At 48.0% G+C, this 23,246-nt stretch overlaps 1 protein-coding gene across 1 annotated transcript; it reads left to right on the top strand.

Annotated features, from left to right (window-relative positions):
- Positions 1-327: 327 nt before the first annotated feature.
- LOC119163125 (uncharacterized) lies at positions 328-22,974 on the top strand. Its single transcript, XM_037415067.2, has 4 exons — positions 328-452; positions 2,174-2,795; positions 19,794-19,959; positions 22,429-22,974. Exons 2-4 carry the CDS (start codon positions 2,241-2,243, stop codon positions 22,626-22,628), a joined length of 921 nt encoding a protein of 306 aa, XP_037270964.1. The 5' UTR covers positions 328-452; positions 2,174-2,240; the 3' UTR covers positions 22,629-22,974.
- Positions 22,975-23,246: the final 272 nt, after the last annotated feature.

A 23,246-nucleotide genomic window follows, 5' to 3' on the forward strand; every position in this document is an offset into this window, starting at 1 on the left:
TTCGCACACTCAGAATTTCACGTTCCGTGTATACTCAAAGGCTACCTGTCGCCGTGCCTCTCTTCACAGCCGCGGCCCACCTCATTTTTCTTTCTTCGTTTTGTGGCAATCGATTCATGCGTTTGCCTTTCACGCTCGAGTAGGAGCAGCCAACGGCTACACAACCGACCATGGTTTATCAGGACGAAGATAAACGAGCAACCGCGTGCGCAAATCCCGAATAATCTGCGGCTTGAGGCGAAGCGGTTCGCCGTCGTGCACTCTTCTCGAACTGGAAGCCGGTAGCAGACGGTGCCTCCCACAATACGTCGTTCTTTTACTGGCCACCTATTCTGTGATTGACAACGTGTTGCAACACGCAGCTCATCGGTTGGTCTAAACCTGGTTTCCACAAACGGTAGTCAAGTCAACCTGACCCATCGCCTAGTTGACGTCATTGCGCATGGAAGAAGGTTTGTCAGGTCCACGAAAGATGTGCGAGCTTGTTTAGAGTGTCAAAAAAAGTCGGAGCCTGTTGACTGGCCTAATAACTTTTGCTATAAGAAAAAGCTCTCTTACTGTTTTCAGGTAAAAGGCAGGCGTTTAATGTCAAGAACTAATTCTTATGAAGTTGTATCTAGCCTAAAAGAAAGTGGATTTGAAATATATGACCAGTCACAAGGAGAAAACTTCGAAAATCAAAATCTACTCGTTAAGGTTTCTGTTGCTCACCAAAACTCCTAGGACACACCGGCACGCGAAACCGGATGCTATCCAGCAGCTGCGTTTGTAAACAACAATAGGGTCTATAGCAATTCAAGCTGACGCTATGTGGTAGGTGATAGAAACAAATCATTGCTTGCGTACAAAGTTTCTTACCTTTTGCCGCGTTCTAGAACTTCAAAAAATATTATACTGATGTAAGCACAACTTATAAATACAATATATTCATATATACCGGCAGTGTGCATTGCTTTCTTGTTTTCTTCTAAGTGGGAGGGGAGGGGTAGTCCACGCTAAGTAAAACCTAAGAACCCCCAATCTTTAGAAAGTTGTCACAAAACCCGGAGGGCCCGTCGTGCTCTCCGCCCCTGAAAAGCTGGGTGGGCTCTGCCCTGCATTTGTACAGAAAATTAAAAGAAGAATGATAATAATTATTATTTGCGTTTCACGTTCGAAAGCACCTATAAATATATGTGAGATGTCCTAGTGAAGGGTGCCCGAAGCTTCAACCAATGGTGCTGCTTTGACATGCCTTAGATATCTAAATACACGGTCCTTAAATTATACATGGGCCTCGAGAGAAAGTGCAGCTGCAGCATCTGGGATTCTATCCTGCTACTTTCTGGTTAGTAGTCGAGTGCTATAACCATTAGACCATGACAGCTGGGCATGCAATCCATGATTACTTGAAATACGAGTGCGTAACGTAGACAGTGCCTAAGTATGAATACTGCCTATACTCCTTGCTGGTGCTTGAGCACGCACGAAACATCAATAGCTTGTACCACAGCATGTTAGGTCTGCTGAAAAATTGCGGGGAAGGAGCTCTCCCCACAGCTGCTTGGTGTCTTATCACCGATATCATTGTCCAATGAACGCGAGAATGTAAGCACTCTACATATGTATACCTTTCAGTGAGCGAGGGGCATTACTTCGAAAAAGTTTTCTGTGTGAACGCGCTTATCGTTGTCTCACTTAATTCACGTTTACGTTACGCGTTTGTACTAAAAAAATCGTTCTTCTAGGTGCCGCTATAACGCCTCCTGGTCTATTGGGAATACACGCACTTCCCAGAATCAATGACCTTTTAGGCGGCCGCATCACACAAATCATTTGGACTTCACAGCCTGAAACAGTGGGTGTTATTTTGAGCAGCCAACAGCAGATTTTGTCTACAACGGATAACCGGTCAACAGATCATGTCAACTGAATTCACAGCCCAAAAGACGGGGTGTTCTATTGAACAGCTGACAAAAGATTCAGTCAACAACAGATAACCGTTCAACAGACCCGGTCAATAGCAGCTGATAATTTCTTACCTATGCATCATGCCTATTTCACCGATAATCTATCTCTCAATGCCATCCGAATAACACTCGAGTGTTTCTTATCTCAGGTGCCCTTGACTTGGTCTATGTGTGTTGCTGCCCATTGAATAGCAGTTGCTATTATTTTTTTTCTTTTTTTTCAGAAGGTGAGCAGAGCAGAAACGTGCACCTCCCTGAGAAGCAAAAGTCTACGCGAGGTCCATCGTCATTATGCCGACCAACAGCAAGGAAGCGCAAAGTGTGGATTCGACGCACAAATCTTCCTGCTATTTCGACCCTTCGATCTTGAAAACTGCCAAAAAGCCTGGCTACTTTCACAAACTTGAAGCTCTAGAATACGTCCATTTCAAGCGGCCCGCTAGCGATGAACATCAGTACCTCGACATTGGCTGCGGTTCTGGAGGATTCACCAAAGATGCGCTACTCGAAAAAGTGCATCCCTGTCGGAGGATCGTTGCCGTCGACAGAGAAGAGATCTTACTGGAGTACGCACGCAAGCACGCTAGTCACTCGAACATTTCCTATGAGTTGTTTGACATTGAGAAGGATGACCCACGGGCTCTAATTGACAAATACGGCCAGTTTGACCGAATATACTCCTTCCTTGCTCTTCAGTGCGTCCGAGACCTGAAGAATGCTTACCGAAACATGTTTTCTCTGCTGAAACAAGGCGGTGAAGGAGCTCTCGTTACGCTTACGGGGTCGGTCATCACAGACGTCATGAACGAGCTCCATTGCACAAGAGAGTGGAAGGACTACGTTCCGGTGAGCGCATGGCATGAGTTTTAAAGAGTTTTTTTTTGTGTGTGTGAAGTCATCATGTTGAATTTATGTATCTTCGCTTGCCTGCGACTCTAAAACCAGAAAACGTAAATTTTTGCATTTGTTATGTTTTTGTATTATATGCACCATCAAGTTTTTGACTGCCAAGCACTTCCTCGTGATGGAAAGGCACTTTGCACCATGCTATCTATCTATCTATCTATCTGTCTGTCTGTCTGTCTGTCTGTCTGTCTGTCTGTCTGTCTGTCTGTCTGTCTGTCTGTCTGTCTGTCTGTCTGTCTGCCTGTCTATCTGTCTGTTCAACAATATCTTAGTCTCATGTACCCCGTTTTTTTGTAACCGTCTTTTTGACCTTACTGCACCACTTTCTTGCATTATACCTATGCAGTAACTTGCCCAGCAAGACGTTTCATTAGGCAGTGTATGGCCCTATGGTAGGATGAGCATGACTTTAAAATCATGGCATAACTAAGGTAACAGGCCTGGCATGTGTGCCATCAAGCCTTTTATCTAAGTTACCCATGGCTAATATGGTCATAGGCATAGACAATAAACCATGGCATGCGCGTTTATGCAATAGCAAATTCGTAATTTCTATCCATGCAGCAATGGCCAGAACAAACTTTCGCAATATTGCCACATTGAATATGCAGCACCAAGAGAACAACGAAGAACACGTGCAGCGAGAGAAGAAGACGAGGTTCTCTTCCGATCAGTTTGCCAGTGTTCTGGTAAAATTAAAGTGAGTTTCCTGTATTCGACTGCTGCTGTTTCTACATTGTGACACTAGTGGAGGCGTTGGGTACATGTTCGGGACGCCTGACAACAGTCCCGCGTCTAGTCCAGAAAGACTTCCGCGCATCGGCACCCCCGTTCACGACAGCAGCCGGCGCCTGTTAGGCCTCAGCCCGGAGTTTGGTCCATTGCCGAAAAGCGTGACTGTGCCAGAAAGCATGACGGCACCTGCAAGCACTGGCCTCAACATGTCCAGCCCAAGCACGACACAGGTGACTGTTTTGAACCCTCGACTTCCGGTTGACTTCCACGGAAACGCATATGAGGATGCACATGACTGGCTCGAGGAATTCTAGCACACAGCGAATGTTAACGGGTGGAATAGCACACAGAAATTGGGCTACGTTTATTTTCCGCTGCAAGACGGAGCCCGAACATGGTTCACGAATCGCGTGTGGTCGTCTTGGGATGAGTTCCGGCAGAAGTTCCTTGACACGTTCGCGAGCAATGAAAGACGAGAAATCTCACAGCTTTTCCTCGAGTCACGGATTCAGAAACCAAATGAATCCGTTACGATGCTTGTTGAGGACATGGCGCGGCTATTTCGTCGAGCAGATCCTTATATGCCCGAAGCGAAAAAGGTTAGCCACCTCCTGCGGGGCGTTAAGGAGCAGCTGTTCGCTGGTCTCGTACGAAACCCGCCTACAAGTGTGGATGAATTCTCCAAGGAGGCGAGATCTATCGAACGAGCACTGCATCTACGTTATCGCCAGTATGACCGCCCAACTCACAGTGCACCGATCAGCGTGGCAGCCACGACCACAGCAACAACACCCGACGAAGGTTGTTTGCGCAAACTAATACGAGAAATCGTACAAGAAGAGGTCAAGAAGCTCGTCGCCAAACCGAATGACTGCGCGATCGCCTCAGTAACGGAAGTTGTACACCAGGAGATCAGGCAAGCGCTCTCGCTTCCTGAGCCGAACACGAGCACTCCCAGGGCAAGCTATGCAGACGTAGTCCGCCGACAGTCAGCGAACGTGCCGACGCCACATCAGTACCTCCGGCAACATCCGCCGACAGCACCTTGGCACTACAGAGAAACTTCGATGCCGAGGCGGCCACCACTTCGCAAAACTGACATCTGGCGTACCCCTGATCATAGGCCCCTGTGCTTTCACTGTGGGGAAGCAGGCCACATCGTTCGGTATTGACCGTATCGCACCGCAGGGTACCAAGGGTTTCCTCCCGCGGTTCCTCGGCGTCATTTCAACGGAACACCTGACGTCGACACGAGTGTCATCACCCCGCGGGATCTTCCTCCTGGGTTTCGGTCACGCTCACCCTATCCTGTTCGTTATTCTCCATCCTCTAGACGGAGCACCACTGACATGCCAAGAGGGAGATCTCCAAGTCCACGCCGGGGAAACTAAAAGCAGCGACCTCAGGGGGGAAGGTTGCGAATCGTCGAAGTGCTGAAAATTCCCCAATACTGCCGAGCGAAGAGAGACACAGTTTCAATGAATCGACAAAAGATGGGGTTGTTACTGCCGAAGTTGCAATTACGATTGACGGACATGACGTCATGGCATTGGTCGACACTGGCGTGGACTTCTCAATAATGAGTGAGAGTCTGGCAGACACGCTCAGGAAGGCTAGAATGGAATGAACAGGACCACAGATTAGAGGAGCTGGAGGGCAGCTACTCACACCTACCGAAAAGTGCACCGCAAGAATTAAGATAGGGGATGCACCTTTCGTCGCAACGTTTGTTATTCTTTCTGAGTGTTGCAAACAGGCAATCTTGGGGATGGATTTCTTGCGTGAATATGGTGCCATCATCAATATTCTGGACGGTGTACTGACCTTTTCAGCGGATCAAAGCGCAGCGCTACACCGAACATCCCTACGAGTCATTGACGATGTGACCGTACCTCCGTTATCGTGCCGCCTTGTTTTAGTCACGTGCAGCGAGCAGAATACTGGAGAAGGAATCGCTGAACAAATATTGACGCTCCTACTCTCTCGCGGTGTTGCAATTGCCAGAAGTATCGTCAATGTTGTGTGCGGTGAAGCAGAGGTTCTGTTGACGAATTGTACCAACGAGCGACGACACATTACACAAGGCACTACAGTTGCCTACTTCGACGAGATCACCGAAATCCGCGAGCGCTGTGTAGTACAACAAGACGAGCCACAAGCCACGTCAGCCCCACCACCTATCGACGTAACCACGGATTTGTCACCAGCGCAGAGACAGCGTCTGGTAGATCTTCTTCACCAGTTCAAAGACTGTTTTTTATTGACCTCGAGGGTCAGTCAAACGCCACTGACGAAGCATCGGATAATAACGGAGGAGACGGCAACACCAATACGACAGAACCCATACCGCGTGGCACCGAAAGAGCGTGAATCAATCCAGGAACAAGTGAAGAAAATTCTCGATGATGACGTCATTCAGCCGTCAAGAAATCCTTGGGCATCGCCGGTAGTGCTGGTTAAAAAGAAAGACGGAAGCTTGCGATTTTGTGTCGACTACCGCAAGCTGAGCCGTGTGACAAAGAAAGACGTATACCCATTACCGCGCATCGATGATTCACTCGACAGGCTGAGGTATGCACGCTACTTTTCGTCAATGTATCTCAAAAGTGGGTATTGGCAAATTGAGGTCGACGAGCGAGATAGAGAAAAAAACGGCTTTTGTAACGCCTGACGGGGTTTATGAATTTAAAGTCTTGCCATTTGGATTGTGCTTAGCCCCCGCAACATTTCAGAGACTGATGGATACCGTTCTGTCAGGCCTTAAGTGGCAGACATGTCTGGTCTATGTGGACGACGTCATTGTTTTTTTGAGAACATTTGAGGAACACCTGAGCAGGCTGCTATTGGTATTCAGGGCAATAAGGTCTGCCGGCCTGACCCTGAAACCCGAGAAGTGTCATTTCGGTTTCAAGGCGCTCCAATTTTTAGGCCATGTGGTGAGCCATGAAGGTGTTCGACCTGATCCTGATAAGATTGCGGCCGTCAGAAAATTTCCGATACCAAAAGACAAGAAAGCAGTCAGGCGTTTCTTTGGCCTATGCGCATACTACCGAAGGTTTATTGCCGATTTCTCCCGCATAGCCTCGCCGTTAACACGACTCACAAGAGAAGACGTTTCGTTCACATGGGGCGACGATCAACAGGTGGCATTTGACGATCTCCGACAACGCCTGCAGACTCCGCCTGCGCTTGCTCACTTTGATGAGGATGCTCCTACCATGGTCCATACAGATGCCAGCAACGTGGGTTTAGGCGCTGTACTCGTCCAGTGGCAAGACTCAGCCGAGCGTGTGATCGCATATGCTAGTAGGACGCTTTCCCGCGCCGAGTCCAACTACTCCACAACGGAAAAAGAGTGTCTTGCTGTCGTATGGGCGGTTATGAAGTTTCGTCCGTACCTCTATGGTCGTTCTTTCCACGTAGTCAGCGACCATCATTCCCTTTGCTGGCTGACCAACTTGAAAGACCCGTCTGGTCGGCTCGCACGGTGGAGCTTACGCATTCAAGAGTTTGATATGATGGTCGTGTATAAGTTCGGACGGCAGCACGCTGATGCCGATTGCTTATCAAGGTCACCGATAAAGCCCGACGATGACACAGAAGATGACAGCATGGCATTTGTAGGAGTCGTTGACACCAATACGATTTCGTGCAGGCAGAAAGAAGCCAGTGAGTTGCTTTCCCTTATTGAATTTTTGAATGGCCGGACAACAACCGTCCCTAGAAGATTTGCAAGGAGCCTGCCGTCATTCTGCTTACGTAGTGGTGTTCTCTATAAGAAGAACGTTTCTCCCACAGGAAGCACCCACCTACTTGTCGTTTCGACGTCACTCCGTGAGGAGATACTTTGTGCTTGCCACGATGAGCCAACATCTGGTCATCTCGGATACACACGCACATTGGCCAGAATCCAACAGAAATACTACTGGCCAATACTTCCAGCTATTGTGAAGCATTACGTGCGCACGTGCCTCAATTGCCAACGACGAAAATCGCCACCGTTAAAACCAGCTGGACTATTACAACCAATTGAAGTGCCCACGGTACCTTTTGCCCAAATTGGAATGGATCTCCTTGGACCATATCCAACTTCCTATGCTGGCAACAAGTGGGTAATAGTAGCCACTGATTATCTTACGCGCTACGCGGAAACAAAGGCTTTGTCAAGTGGCACCGCCGTTGAAACCGCACGATTCTTTGTAGAAAATATCGTCCTGAGGCACGGTGCTCCCACAATCATAATAACAGATCGAGGTGCCGCTTTCATGGCCGCACTCCTGAAGACAGTTGTCGAGCTCAGTGGAACAGCCCATCGGAAAACCACTTCCTATCATCCACAAACCAACGGCTTAACAGAACGCCTCAACAAGACTCTTGCCGACATAATGAGTATGTACGTTGACGTAGATCACAAGAACTGGGACGACATTCTACCGTACATCACGTTCGCCTATAATACAGCGCAGCAAGAAACTACACGAAGAACGCCGTTCAGTCTCCTTCATGGCCGTGAAGTGACGACGATGCTTGACGCCATGTACTGCACGACTGCAATGACATCTATTTGGACGCTGTATCTTTTACCCAACGAGCAGAAGAAGCGAGGCAGCTTGCGCGCGTCCGAATCACCCAGCAGCACACTTACGACGCCCAACGTTATAATCTGCGACACCGACATGTCTTCTATCGGGCCGGCGACAAAGTCTGGGTATGGAGTTCTATCCGCCGCCGGGGACTGTCTGAAAAATTGCTGAAGAAGTATTTTGGCCCTTACACAGTTTTACAACGCCTGAGCGACGGTAATTACGTAGTCGTTCCTGACAGCCCCTCGACAACTCGCCAGCAAAAACCAGAAATCGCGCACGTTGTGCGAATGAAGCCCTACTTTTTGGACTGATTTACACCATACATCTACTACACCGTCTTTTGTAGAAGAGCAATGGGACGCTGCTCTCTGGAGGGGGGCAAATGCCACTTTGAATATGTAGCACCAAGAGAATAACGAAGAACACGTGCAGCGAGAGAAGAAGACGAGGTTCTCTTCCAATCAGTTTGCCAGTGTTCTGGTACAATTAAAGTGAGTTTCTTGTATTCAACCGCTGCTGTTTCTGCATTGTGACAATATTAGCTCATGAGCGTTAAAGAGCTCGTGTCTCAGAATATCCAGTGTCGATGGCGTTGTCACAAAGTCAAAAAGTCCGAAAAATACATGTAATAAAAAGAAAACGATTTGGCCCTGTATCGGCATGTCAATCTGCAAATGTCTTCAAAAGACAATAGTCTTACGTCTGGAGAGATGCGCGCACCCGTCTCAGAGGTGATAAGTTGTATAACGCAAGGCGACGGGTAGGTGCCACCACCGTGTCATTTTAGCAAAGCGTTGGAAACACTTCCCTTTTCGCGCAAGCGTTACTCGGTCAGCACCGCGTGATAAACGCTACGGTCCTTAGAATAACCTATGTATGCATTTTCTAGTAAAAGACGCACCTTTAGATTATATACATGTTGTTATAGTGCCTCAGATATGCATGATGACTGCTTTTGTATTGACAATCTCACAAGTATGAACGTTTAACCATGAGCAACGTTGGTGGGCGCTGCGGATTGGGTCGGCCGTTTTAGATATCCACTGGTGCCGTTTAAAGTGCCCGGTACCGTTAAGGCTAGACAAACAGACAAATAAACAGACAGAACGACCAAACGTTTTGCATTGAAGGTCCCCAACGAAGACTATAGTCTTTAAAAAACACCGCCAGGCATGCGCGTAATGTGCAGCACTGGCACAGCGAAATGTGGAAGCGCTGTATTTCGCAGCCTTTTTTTAAAACTGTTTGAATAGCTGCTCAGGCACAGTTGCAAGGTACCCACCACGCCATGAATCATTTTATATTGGGCAGGAGTTCACTACGCCTGCCTTCATCATTCTTCGGGTAAGCGTGATTCCTGCTGCAGATTTGCAAGAAATTTTGTGAATTTTTTCAAGCTGTGGCTGACGATGATATAAAACTATGACAGATGCTTTTGTAATCTGCATAATCCCCTACAGTAGGTAGGCGCCCCAGCTAATGCGTGAACGAGAAGTTCTCGTAATGGGTGAGAGCGTTCAAGGACCCACTTGTTTCGCAATTCACATTAAGTTGAACCTGGTTGTTTCTTTACTGTTCTGAAATGCCTCATTACTCAAATTACTGTGATTTCTTTCCTGGCATCAAGCCTGACTAAGCCCAGTTTGCAAAGGCATCGCAAGCACCTGCGTGGGTAAGTGATAGAACTGTACACTGGCACACAGGGGACCCTGGCTCGAATGCCACTATATCCTTGGTGTTTTCGATTTATTTAGCATGTCCCCAATTTTGGTCGAATGTTTTTACGCACACCAGCGGCGGCGCAGTGGCAGACAACGCCAGGCCTTAATTATTTGTATATATGGTTACGTAAAATGAGACGCGCTGTGACTATTTGCCAGTGTATTTACTCCGATAAATACGGAGCACAGCACACAGCGAGGAAACCAGTCCTCTTCGTCGTCTTCTGTCCACAGAATGGTTCACCCTTTATGCAATAGCTACGTAGGATTACCCCAGGTTGTATAAGCACCGGCTCGGTGCACTTTATCCGTGTTCTTCAAAAGAGCGGCGGTATGGTTTCAACATACTGACGTAGACTACGTCATTGGGAGTGTTTGCAGACAGGTGTCACACCTGTCCCGTTATTAGGGAGGCGATCGCCGGGCTAGTTCCAAGAGCCGAAGTATCGGCCCCCCGAACCGCACCACGAAAGCGTGGACAATTTAGAAGTGGTCCTTATTGGTGCGCCAGCGGACGCCGGCTGTGGCCCAAAGAACAAGTCAGAGTCGAGAGTTGATAAACAAAACAGATATTATATTCTCAAAAATGGCAGATCGAAAACAATACACAAGAATGCACACTCCACAGTAGTTACATACAATACGTCACCAATCTGACAACGTACTACACAGTACAATCAGCCACACTCAAAACAACGGACACAGACAACAATACGCACTACAATGCAGTCGCATGCATTGAACAACCAAGACACTTAAGGACTAAAGAGATAGAAAACCTATTAAGTCCAAAGTCCTTGGAACAAAAGTCTGAATGATACTCTTCCGAGAATCACTCACTCAAAGTCCAGCGTTGTTGTCGTTCCGTAGTTCTCGAAGTTTCTCTTCCAGGAAACCTCCCGTCTTCAATTGGCCACTCTTCAAACTTCTTCGCCGGAAATCCGTCGGCTTCACACACGCAGCTGTTGCCCGCGTCTTCGCTCGATAGCGGTAAACCCACGCTCTTGCCTGAAGCTCGAGCCGTCCCTACGGACCACAAACTTCGCCGACTACACGGCGGACTCTCTACGCACTCTGGCGCTCACTTCCGTCTCCTCCTGTTCTGTCACTACGGGCAGAACCTTCGCCGACTACACGGCGGAATTCCTACGCGCTCCGGCGCTAACTTTCCGTCTCCTCCTGTTCTGTCACTACGGGCAGAACCTTCGCCGACTCCACGGCGGAATTCCTACGCGCTCTGGCGCTAACTTCCGTCTCCTCCTGTTCTGTCACTACGGGCAGAACCTTCGCCGACTACACGGCGGAATTCCTACGCGCTCTGGCGCTAACTTCCATCTTCTCCTGTTTTCTCGTCTCGGCTGCTCGGTTAAATACCTTGCGCGGGACTTTCCAGATGTTTCTCGTCATTTCGTCGGCGCGATACGCAGCGAAGGCTGGGGAGAGGCACGAGACGGTTCGACTGCCCTCTCCGGAGGATGATTCACTCGGTCTGACCCCGCCTCCTTCGTTCTAGAAAAATCGCGGTCTTGCTGGGCCGCCGATGTGGGGTGAGGAGGATCGTCTGCGAAGCCGTGCTTCTGCGGGGAGAGCGCGCGCCCGGGAGCCCTGGATGTTTGCTTTCTTTTTTTTTCTTTTTACCTCGCGGCGTTTCTGCCGCCCGTTGTCGCAAGTATTTGGCGGCGCGCTCATTTTTAGCGCTCGTTCTGTGACACTGCCCCCCACTTTAAGAATATTATCTCATAATATTCAAAACCACACAAACGAGCGCGAACAGTCACCACACATTCTCACAGACTGTAACACAATCCGTCGCTCATGACACTTCACATTCACAATATATCACTCGATACAATCGTACATTGTAGTTCAATTCCACAGCACTTGAAATATAACCACAGGTACATGCCTACAACACTTCATCACACATTCTAAACAATACAAACGTACAAAGTTCTGTCTATCCAACAATTATACAACACTATACATCACACCATCGCACAGAACACTGACTCACTCGACATACACTTGAGACACAGGATAACAAGAACATTAACACAACATATGTCACTCAGCCCTGCCGAACACATTCTGATTCCACCTCAGCACCTATCTTGAGTACTTCGAACAGCGCTTGCGCCCCTTTTTGCGGTGCTCGCTCGATCTATTCTTGTGTTTCCACGTTCGTTTTCGGCGAGCCCTTTCCCACGACGATATCTGAGGCGTCGTCTCAGCCATCGTTGTCTCTTCCGACACCGTTAACGCGTCATTACATTCGACGGGTCCTGTCTGTTTATTTACCCGCTTGATCATGCTTCTACTTTTTGCCCGGCTGGCCAACTCCGTCTTCTTTACACTGTCGGTCGGTTGAGGTCGTGCCGACGTAAGTCCGGTTGCTCGGCACGTGAACTTATTCGACACGATCGTCTTCTCCTTCACTGTCTCTTGCGCCGCAGCTTCACCTTGGGCTCTAGTGAGACCCGTCACAGGATGCTCCTTCACTGTATCTCGCGGCCGCTGTGTTGGCGAGGGCTCTATCTTCGGGTCTTCTCCCAAACATTCTGGATCATTCGGCCCTCGCGCCCCGACGATGTTTCCGATGACAAGGTCGTAAAGGGGGGTCGTCATACATAGAGCGGTAACTTTCCCGCTGAAGTACGGGGTTTCAATTTCGATTTCTGCTTCGGGAAGCATCCGAACTGTACGGTCAATTAAGCAAACCGGCTTCGTTCTGCCTGTCAACTCACTTTCCCGTACCAAATTTCTCCGCACGATAACAGTGGAGCTGCCGGTATCTCTTAACACCGTAATCTTTTTGCCCGCAACTTTTCCAAGCAGCGTTGGCATTCCTTTCGTAACACCGGTTGGCTGTTTTGACATTACAGCACCCACAATAGGAATTTTCTCCCCATTCTTCAACTCTACGAATCCATAGGTGACGGCATTATTATCAGATTTCGGTGCTGCTTGCACACAGGATACCTGGTGAGTTTGACTCACTCCGTTCCGACAAGCGTCTGCTTTGTGCCCAGTCTGACCACACTTAAAACATTTTACAACCGTAGGGCTCGTAAAGATCGTTCGACAGTTTTTCGCGCGATGACCCACTCGGTTGCACAGAAAACATCGCTGAATGCTCTCTGGTGCACGCTTCTTTTCTTCGGGAGCCAATTTCTTCGAATCGTCGGGACACTCCTTCTTTACCTTGGCCAAATTAGTGCCACCTTGCGCTTCCAAGAATTGATCAGCCAATTCAAGCATGTCTTCAAGTGAGTCAGCCTTCCTCTCTTTTAAGTACAGTGACAGGCTTGGGTGGCAACTAGTAAGAAATTGTTCTCTAATTAGCAGCTCTCTAAGCTCATCGTACTCCTGCGCTGTCCCTGAAAGTTCAATCCATCTGTCGAAATAATGGCAAAGTCGGGCGGCATACTGCGTAGCCGTCTCACCATCAGCTGGCTTTCCTGTCCGAAATCTGTCCCGAAATCCTTCCACAGTGAATCTAAATCGCTTCAACAAAGCAGCCTTCACCTTTGCGTAGTTGGCTGCATCGGTCGGCGTCAGCCTGCCGTACACACTGAGCGCTTCACCACTCAAGCAAGTACTCAAAGCAGTTGCCCATTGCTGTTCCGGCCAATTCTGGCTCCTCGCAATCGTCTCAAATCTGTGGAGGTACGCGTCTAGGTCGTCCTTCCTTTCATCAAACGCTACGAGCAGCTTGCTTGGGTTCAAGCGGAAGCCGTGATCTTCCCGTTCGCTGCTTTCAACTCTAGCTTGGACGGGAGTTTCGCTTCGCTGTTGCAAACGGAGCCGCTCGAGTTCAATTTCGTGCTGCCGCTGCCGTTCCCTTTCAGCCATCTCCGCTTCTCTTTCTTCTTTCAGTTGTCGCTCCCTCGCTTCTCTTTCTTCTTTCAGCTGTCGCTCCTTTGCTTCTCTTTCTTCTCTCGCCCTTTCAGCGGCCAGCCTTTCTCTCTCCAACTCAGCTGCCTTTTCTTCCTTGGCCCTCTCTGCCGCCAACCTCTCTCTCTCCACCTCAGCTTCTTTTTCCGCTTTGGCTCTTTCGACCGCCAACCTCTCTTTTTCCAGCTCGGCTGCTTTTTCTTCTTTGGCTCTCTCTTTTTCTTCTTTTTCCTTCTGGGTGACCCACTTCGGTAGTTCGGCGCCAGAAAGACCCATCTTTTCACCAAGAGCAACTAACTTTTCGAGATCCATTGTGTCTCGCAACTCGCAAATAAAACCTTGCCGCGTGCAAAAAGTATCTGCCTAAATCAGTCTATCGAAACACTCCCCTGCACTCGTTAACGAGAACACTGAACAACACACAAAATCGTTCCGATAGCACTATCAGCAACTCGAGGCTCTTTCTCACCACTTTGGACACACTGTGCACCAAAAGGTCCTGTATCGCGGACGCCAGATTAATTGTCACACCTGTCCCGTTATTAGGGAGGCGATCGCCGGGCTAGTTCCAAGAGCCGAAGTATCGGCCCCCCGAACCGCACCACGAAAGCGTGGACAATTTAGAAGTGGTCCTTATTGGTGCGCCAGCGGACGCCGGCTGTGGCCCAAAGAACAAGTCAGAGTCGAGAGTTGATAAACAAAACAGATATTATATTCTCAAAAATGGCAGATCGAAAACAATACACAAGAATGCACACTCCACAGTAGTTACATACAATACGTCACCAATCAGACAACGTACTACACAGTACAATCAGCCACACTCAAAACAACGGACACAGACAACAATACGCACTACAATGCAGTCGCATGCATTGAACAACCAAGACACTTAAGGACTAAAGAGATAGAAAACCTATTAAGTCCAAAGTCCTTGGAACAAAAGTCTGAATGATACTTTTCCGAGAATCACTCACTCAAAGTCCAGCGTTGTTGTCGTTCCGTAGTTCTCGAAGTTTCTCTTCCAGGAAACCTCCCGTCTTCAATTGGCCACTCTTCAAACTTCTTCGCCGGAAATCCGTCGGCTTCACACACGCAGCTGTTGCCCGCGTCTTCGCTCGATAGCGGTAAACCCACGCTCTTGCCTGAAGCTCGAGCCGTCCCTACGGACCACAAACTTCGCCGACTACACGGCGGACTCTCTACGCACTCTGGCGCTCACTTCCGTCTCCTCCTGTTCTGTCACTACGGGCAGAACTTTCGCCGACTACACGGCGGAATTCCTACGCGCTCCGGCGCTAACTTTCCGTCTCCTCCTGTTCTGTCACTACGGGCAGAACCTTCGCCGACTCCACGGCGGAATTCCTACGCGCTCTGGCGCTAACTTCCGTCTCCTCCTGTTCTGTCACTACAGGCAGAACCTTCGCCGACTACACGGCGGAATTCCTACGCGCTCTGGCGCTAACTTCCATCTTCTCCTGTTTTCTCGTCTCGGCTGCTCGGTTAAATACCTTGCGCGCGACTTTCCAGATGTTTCTCGTCATTTCGTCGGCGCGATACGCAGCGAAGGCTGGGGAGAGGCACGAGACGGTTCGACTGCCCTCTCCGGAGGATGATTCACTCGGTCTGACCCCGCCTCTTTCGTTCTAGAAAAATCGCGGTCTTGCTGGGCCGCCGATGTGGGGTGAGGAGGATCGTCTGCGAAGCCGTGCTTCTGCGGGGAGAGCGCGCGCCCGGGAGCCCTGGATGTTTGCTTTCTTTTTTTTTTCTTTTTACCTCGCGGCGTTTCTGCCGCCCGTTGTCACAAGTATTTGGCGGCGCGCTCTTTTTTAGCGCTCGTTCTGTGACAACAGGTTAGTCCCGGAGACTGGAATGACCTCATTAGTAACGTCCATTACCCGTCGTATGATATGGTTAAGGTCCTATGTAGTGAGGTATCAACTTTTCTGACAATCCAACACGACGAACTGGGCACCAAAGAAGAACTAGGGAACCAGGTGAAAAGACAACGTTGACATGCTTGCTGTCGTAGAGACCCTTCTTGGTTGCTTGTAAAACCAACAGCCTAGAGCGGGAAGTCTGATGTGCGTCGTCGGCACGAGCGATAGCATCACGTGCGTATTCACTCGGTGGATGTGTAGTAGTCGGTAGTAGGGTGTCCAGTGGTAAGGTCGGATTACGGCCACAGAGCATAAAAAAAGGTTAATAACCTGCGCTATCATGACGAGACTAATTATAGGTGAACGTCACATGAGGTAGCGCTAGATACCAGTCATGGTGGTCAGATGAGACATACATCAAGGGCATGTCCATGAGGATGCAATTTAGGCGTTCGGTAAGGGCATTTGTTTGAGCATGGTAGGAAGTAGTCCGTATGTGTTTCGTTGAGGAAGAGTGCAAAAGGTCATCGAGTACGCTTGACGAAAACGCGCGTCCACAATCGGTGAGCAATTGCCGAGGAGTGCCATAGTGCAGAATTACATCGTGGATCGAAAAGTCGGCAACGTCAATTGCAGCGCTGGTGGGGAGCACTCTAGTGATGGCCAACCTGGTCACATGGTTCATAGCAACGGTGACCCACTTGTTCCCAGAGTTTGATTCGGGCAATGGTCCGAGCAGGCCTACACCAGCACGGAAGAAAGGTTTGGTAGGAATGGAGATCGGGTGAAGGAGTCCAGCAGAAGGTGCGGCAGGTCGTTTTTGACGTTGGCATTTACCGCAGGGGGCCACGTAACGTCGAACAGATGCGCGAGACCACGCCAAAAGAAGCGGTGCCGGACGCGGTCGAAGGTGCGAGATACGCCCAAGTTGCCGGCAGTTGGTTCATCGTGAAGCTCTTGCAGGACCGCTGAACGGAGATGGTTAGGCATGACTAGAAGTAGCTCAGGGCCATCTGGCTGGACGCCACGATGGTACACCGTGCCATTTAAGAGAACGACCATGCGTAGTGACACGTCGTTAAGGGCAGATTCCAGACGGGTAATGAGTGACCGCAAGGAAAAATCGCGACGCTGTTCGTCACCAATCAGATGAAACCTAGACATGGAAATGACGCTGGGGCCATGCTGGACGACTGATTCATGTGGTTGGTCAACAGGGTAGCGGGACAAGCTATCGTCGTCCAGATGGAGGCGTCCAGACTTGTAGGCAACTGAGTAGGAGTACTCCTGAAGACGCAATGCCCAACGACTAAGTCGTCAAGATTGGTCCTTCAGTCAAGAAAGCCAACAGAGGGCGTGATGATCTGTGACAACAAGGAACGGGCGGCCATTCAAGTAAGGATGAAAATTCAAAACCGCCCAGACAAGGGCAGGGTGTTTTCGTTCTGTTATAGAGTAGTTATGCTCTGACTTTGAAAGGAGACGACATGTATATGCAATCACACGATCAGTGCCCCGCTGAATTTGGGCCAGAACTGCGCAGATGCCGTGAGCGCTAGCGTGTGTGCGCACTTCTGTAGAAGCATCTGGGTCAAAATGTGGAAGTATCGGTGGTGTCGTTAGAGCGGTGATTAGTCGAGAGAAAGCGTTGGCTTGAAGAGGACCCCAAAAAAACGGGACGTCGTGTTTCAGAAGGTCTGTGAGTGGGCGCGCGAGTGCCACAAAATCTTTCACGAACCGGCGAAAGTAAGAGCTTAGGCCCAAGAAACTGCGAACATCATGGATTGAGTTCGGAACGGGACAGTTCGTTACTGCGCGTACCTTTGCCGGGCTGGTCGAACACCAAAAGCGTTAATAAGGTTGCCCAACACAGTAATTTGACGAAGACCGAAGCGGCACTTCGAGGAATTCAGCTGGAGGCCGGCATGTCGGAATGTTGTTAGACTAGTTGAAAAGTGTTCAAGGTGTTTGGCGAAAGTGGGTGAGAAGATTATCATGTCATCTAAGTAACACATGCACGTCGCCCATTAAAATTGTTGAAGCAGCTTGTCATCATTCCCTCTAAGGTTGCTGGGGCGTTGCACAGACCAAACGGCATGACCATACGTAGCGACATCACAGCTCTTAGCAAGCTAGAAAGTTGTTCATAAACAGCTAAACAAGTTCAAAGAAGCAGACGAGGCAAAGTGATTGCTTCATCAGATTTTGTGGATACAAATATTTGTTGGAGGTTGCGGCAAACTATATTTTTCTTTTTGTAAGCCTAGCTGAATATTTATTACCATTATTACCATGAAGATACGGTACCTAAATGTTTCCATAGTTATCTTCGATTTGAAAGCTATTTAAATAAACCTTTAGTAAAGGGCTACTGCTACAATAAAATCGGTAAAGCTGCACAAAGGTTCTAAATTTGTAAAACCTATAAAGAGCAAACTGGTTCTTTAACGAGTATATCAACACAAATCACTCTCGTCTATTATCGTGAAGCGTGTTCAACGCAAAGCTTTCTTGTTATAAGAAGTTGATTGAAAATGAAAACGCATTTATAGTGCCCTGCCAATGTCTTGGTTTCCATTTTGATAGCATAACTTAGTTTGCTGAAGAAGGGTACGCATAGCAAAAGTAAGAATGTTTAGCCAAATCTGATGAAAAATCCGTAAACAGTATCAAGCCGATGTTTCGACAAGCGAACTTGTCTTCATCACGTCTAGAATAGAACTGATTTAGTTAGTGCTAGCGTGTCTACGCTTCCTACTCTTTCTTCCATCCTAAAGAAGGATTGAGAGGGGCAACAATAAACACGCGGGTGTGAGAAAGCGCGCGAGGGAGGGGTGCTGCGAAGAGTTGTATGAGTGAAGAAGGAACAGGTTTTTGGTAATGCAAGACAAAAGTAATTAATACGAAGTATAAAATATACAGACCCGAATAAAGAGAAAATAATAAAGTGATGGTAAGTTGAGCAAGTACGCGCGTTGCCTATTACCTGTTTTCCAACCGTTTGTCGGAAGGTAATCAATGATAGGTTTGTAACATCTAGACGGAGGCCTTAACTTGCAATGGTTTTTTTCTGTATGTACCATACGGAATGAATTCAAAAGTGCTTTCAGAAACGCTTATATCTACTGGCTGGAGTGTGTGAAGCTTGTCAATAAGGTATGACTCTGTACATTTTCTCTATCCAGCGGACCGCAGGTTTCACCGCAGTATGTAGAGTTCGAGATCGTCGAAATTGTGTCCTGCTATATCAAAATGTTGTGCCACTGCTTTCAGCAATTACTTTCTCGTGGTCACACGATGGCTGTTTAATCTAGCTATAACAGGTTGTCCTTTTTTTGCAATTTATAGTTTTATGACAATATGAACGTACCATCATGCAGATAATATTTCCACTAGTGCAGAATAAACAACATTTTGTATGATTGACATAATGACCCCCAGTGCTTTCAACTATCATGCCATCTTGAAGGTGTTTGCAAGCCTTGCATCTAGGACAGAAGCTAGTTGTTAACTGGGCAGTAGAATGAGAGTTGCCTTTTGCGTGCAATGCCCTCAAAATTCTTATTGCGGTGATACACGACCTTTTGTACTTCGGGAAACGCTTCGTGAGACACGCAAGCGCTAAAAAAACCAGTTCTCTTCTAGCCCTGAGAAAGACAAGCACGCTTGTCGAAATGTCGGCTTGACACAACCACTGTTTACAGATTTTTCGTCGCAAGCTTCCGCCTTCCTCTTCCTACCGTTTTTTGGAATAGCCCAATCTGGCCTACAAAAATGCCTCACAATTCTTCAGTGTCTCCTGTAGTCTTTAACGTGCTGCACACACACAGGTTCATTTGACCTGCCTGACCAGCGTGCGTTTCTAGAAACGGGTATATTGTGCATAAAATATTTAATGTTTTTTTTGTACTAAGAACTCAGGAACAAGCCGCACTCGATTATCGCAACCTGCTGGCGTTTCACTCAAAGAAAAGAAATCAATATTGTAAGGGCAACAATAAAGCATGCGAGCTATGAAACACTCGTGTAGTCTCTAGTGGCTACACCTCAATAATACCAGCTTGTGTTTATCAGAAAGAAAGGTTAACTTGATGGAGAAATACTCGTGCCGATGCTTTGCAGGATCCGACAGAGTTCTATTCTGAACGCTTCTTCTTCGATGCTCCGATTGTGGCAGAAATGGTTGAGGAAGCAGAGCGAGAGGCCTCAGCTGTTGCAGGGCTAAACCTCGTGTCCTGCTCTGTTTACGACAGTCAGTGGATAATGCCAAACGTGGACGCCTGGATTGGTGAGTGATTCGTCGCAGTATTGAAGGCAGTGTATGTTCGTTTTCACATCAAATGGTTTTATAGTATCGACACGCACCTACACAATGTGATACGTGTTTAATCGTGTAAAAGCGTGCAGACACGGACAAAGCAGAGAACCCGACAACAAAAACGTCATACCATGAAAGAAACAAACACATTTAAGCTCCACTACTGCAAGAGGAGATGTGTCGTACGGGTTATCTAGTGATTTTTTCTTGTGGAGTTCGCACTGCCCCGTTAACGAAAGCGTCAATCACGCCTATATTTGAAACGGGCGTATTTTGTAGGGAGTTCCGGCAGGTTGTTACCCTCATCGATTGCAGTCACGTCATAACGCAGCACACCGCAGACGCAGGGAAAGAGGAGTTCACTCACTCGGCGAGGTAGTGGCGCCCTTTAGTGAGCTTTCCCGAAGGCAGCGCCAAAAGTAACTTAATAATTTTGAGCTCACTGGTGGGACTACTTCCAGGTTATATTTGGTTATTAAATAATTTTAGACGTTTTTCGTTCACTTTACCATGGATTCAAGCGTTTCTACCCTCGTGATAGCCGACATTGAGAACTTCTTTGTGAGCGTGATTACGCGACATGAGATGGATAGATGACAAGCCTGGCCCATATAGTGATCCATCTTTAATACTTTGGTATAGAGTGGCCACTACAGTCTCTGTGTGGGCGAGCCATCAACGGTCTGAAGAGAACTGAGGTCGAATAACTATGCATGTACACCTAATAGTCAGTGATGATGGCGCTGGGCCGGTGACCTTTGGCAGCGCGTTCAAATGCATCTAAGGCAGTCACATTTGTGGAGATGAAATAGCAGTAGCCTGTCTGTCTACGTCAGTGTACGTTAAACAACACCAGATATTCAAACTTTCTGGAACCCTCTACTACGGCATTTATCTCAACTGTATCGCAATTATTTCATTTTTACTATCCACTAGTTAGTAAGTATCGAACAGCTGGGACAAGAGGACAACTGCAACGGATCTTTGGCGTCATTTTTAATCACCAAATTTATTCACTTTGTCACGTGATTCATTCACGTACAGGTGTACTGAGAGACCGGGGAACGTCTGCAGACCGAGGAACGTCAGCAGGCTGAAATGCAAGCAAGCGCAAGTTACAGCCTTGGTTTATATCACCAAGGCTCTAACTTGCCTTGATGGCTGCTTCGTCATCGTCTCGAATTGTTCCCTACATTGGCCCTCGGTGAAGAACATAGCCAACCTTGCGACTTAAGGCGTTGTCACTATAGCGGGGTCATAATAAGGCTTCAGGCGACTAACATGTACAACTTTTCTACGACGACGACGTAGGTCATCAGACGGTGTAAAAGGCTCAATCTCTTAGTTGACTGGTGACGCACGAGCGAGAATGCGGTAGGGCCCGTAGTAGCAGGCCAGTAATTTTGACAAAAAGCCAGGAGTACTCGGTGGAATTCAAAGCCAAACCAGGGCAACAGTCATGAAAAAAGTGAGAGGCCGGTCGGCGTCGTGCCGTAGCTTCTGGCCTTGGTCCTCGGTTATCAGTGTACGAGACAATTGTCTGCCATCTTCGGCGTACCTGGTTACATCAGAAATTGTTGTCAACTCAGATGAGTCAGGCGTGTAGGGGAGGATAGCGTCCAGCGTGCACGATGGTTTACGTCCGCACAAGAGAAAGAAAATGGGAAACCCCATGGTCGCGTGCGTAGTGGTGTTATACGCATACGTGACGAATTTAAGGACAGTGTCCCAATGGGTCTGGTCCGAAGCGGCGTACATTGTCGACATATCACCGAAAGTGCGATTAAATTATTCTGTGAGGCTATTCGTCTGCGGGTGATATGCGGTTGTCATGCGATGAAAGATGTTGCACTGAACTAGCAAGGCTTGAATGGCGTGAGACAAGAAAACACAGCCCCATGCGCTCAAAATATAACGGGGAGCACTATGGTGAAGAACAAAGTTGCGCTAGATGAAAAGCGCGAATTTGGTGGCTGCGGATGGCGCTGCCGCCTGCACGTAACGCCTCAGATGGTCCACGCCAACAATTATCTATGAACCGATTTCCAGAAGACGATGAGAGAAGTAGTCAGTATAAGTAAGTACCGACGTGGTTAAATGAACGCGCTGGGCTAGCCTAGGAGACTGAAGTGTAATGGCCGGGCGTTGAGGTGGAACTTTATGTCGCTGGAATGCAGTACAAGCACGTACGTCCTTGCAAACAAATGTGTACATGCCGCGCCAGTAATACCGCCGTACTATACCACTGAAATGTAAAACTGTAAAGAGTGACGTCTGCTAAATCAAATATGTACTCTCCGGGTAGACATGTCTTATAAGAATAAAAATTGGGAGATCGGCTGCACATTGAAGTTACTGTGTCGCGAGCTAAACAGTGTCACTGATGATCCAAATACACGGGATAGAATGGCTTAAAGCTCCTTAACGGCAACTTTGCAGACCTCTACGTGCCCGTTTTCAAGCTGGACGCCAAGATTCCGGAAGAAAAGCGTGGAGCCTTTCGCAAGTATTGCAGAGACCTGCTCGAAAAGAAGACTACATCAAGAACCGAGGGGGTCACCATGAGACACAGTTTTGTTGTCGTGCACTTGGAGAAACTTTCGGAGAATCCGCCGAAGGCCAACCCTATTTCCACTTAAAACGTGGCGTTTGACTATATTATTGAGCAGTCCATGATGGCAAAAGTATAAATAAGTAAGCAAAGGTCAACGCACCTCTACAGCCGGAAACCGTGCTGCGAGTGTGCGTTAAAGCATCTTGATATACATATATATATATGCTTTCCATCTCTGACAATTTATCTTGAAAAAACGCTTCTCTGGACTCAAGCGGGCTCGTGTATTGCCCTAGTGTTACGTATTGTATGTTTATCGTTTTCTCTCACGATTTACTGTGCCGAAGCTTGTCAAGCTGCCCATGAGAAATCTTGTAGCATCTTGCATCTGTAACTTCTTACAAAAATAAAAAAGGTGATTATTTTCTGGTCTTGTGCTGTTTCCGCATTTATTTTTTCAGTCCTTACAATAACAAATAGAAGATAAATAATCACTTGCTCAAAAGCTCGAAGCTGAGAAGCAGGTTGCTACAGTTGCGACCATAAAAAACTTGAGTATCCCAGATGCCAAGGTGAAAAAGTTTGACGACCTGCAGAAAGCAGTTTTGTGCAGCCAAGTAACAATAAAGCACAATGTGAGTGAAGTCTGCGCTATGGTGGCCGACGGCGCTGAAAATAGGATCTGGCTTAATATTCTCGTTTT

Source organism: Rhipicephalus microplus, chromosome 9, assembly GCF_043290135.1.
Source record: "Rhipicephalus microplus isolate Deutch F79 chromosome 9, USDA_Rmic, whole genome shotgun sequence".
Lineage (NCBI taxonomy): Eukaryota > Metazoa > Arthropoda > Arachnida > Ixodida > Ixodidae > Rhipicephalus > Rhipicephalus microplus.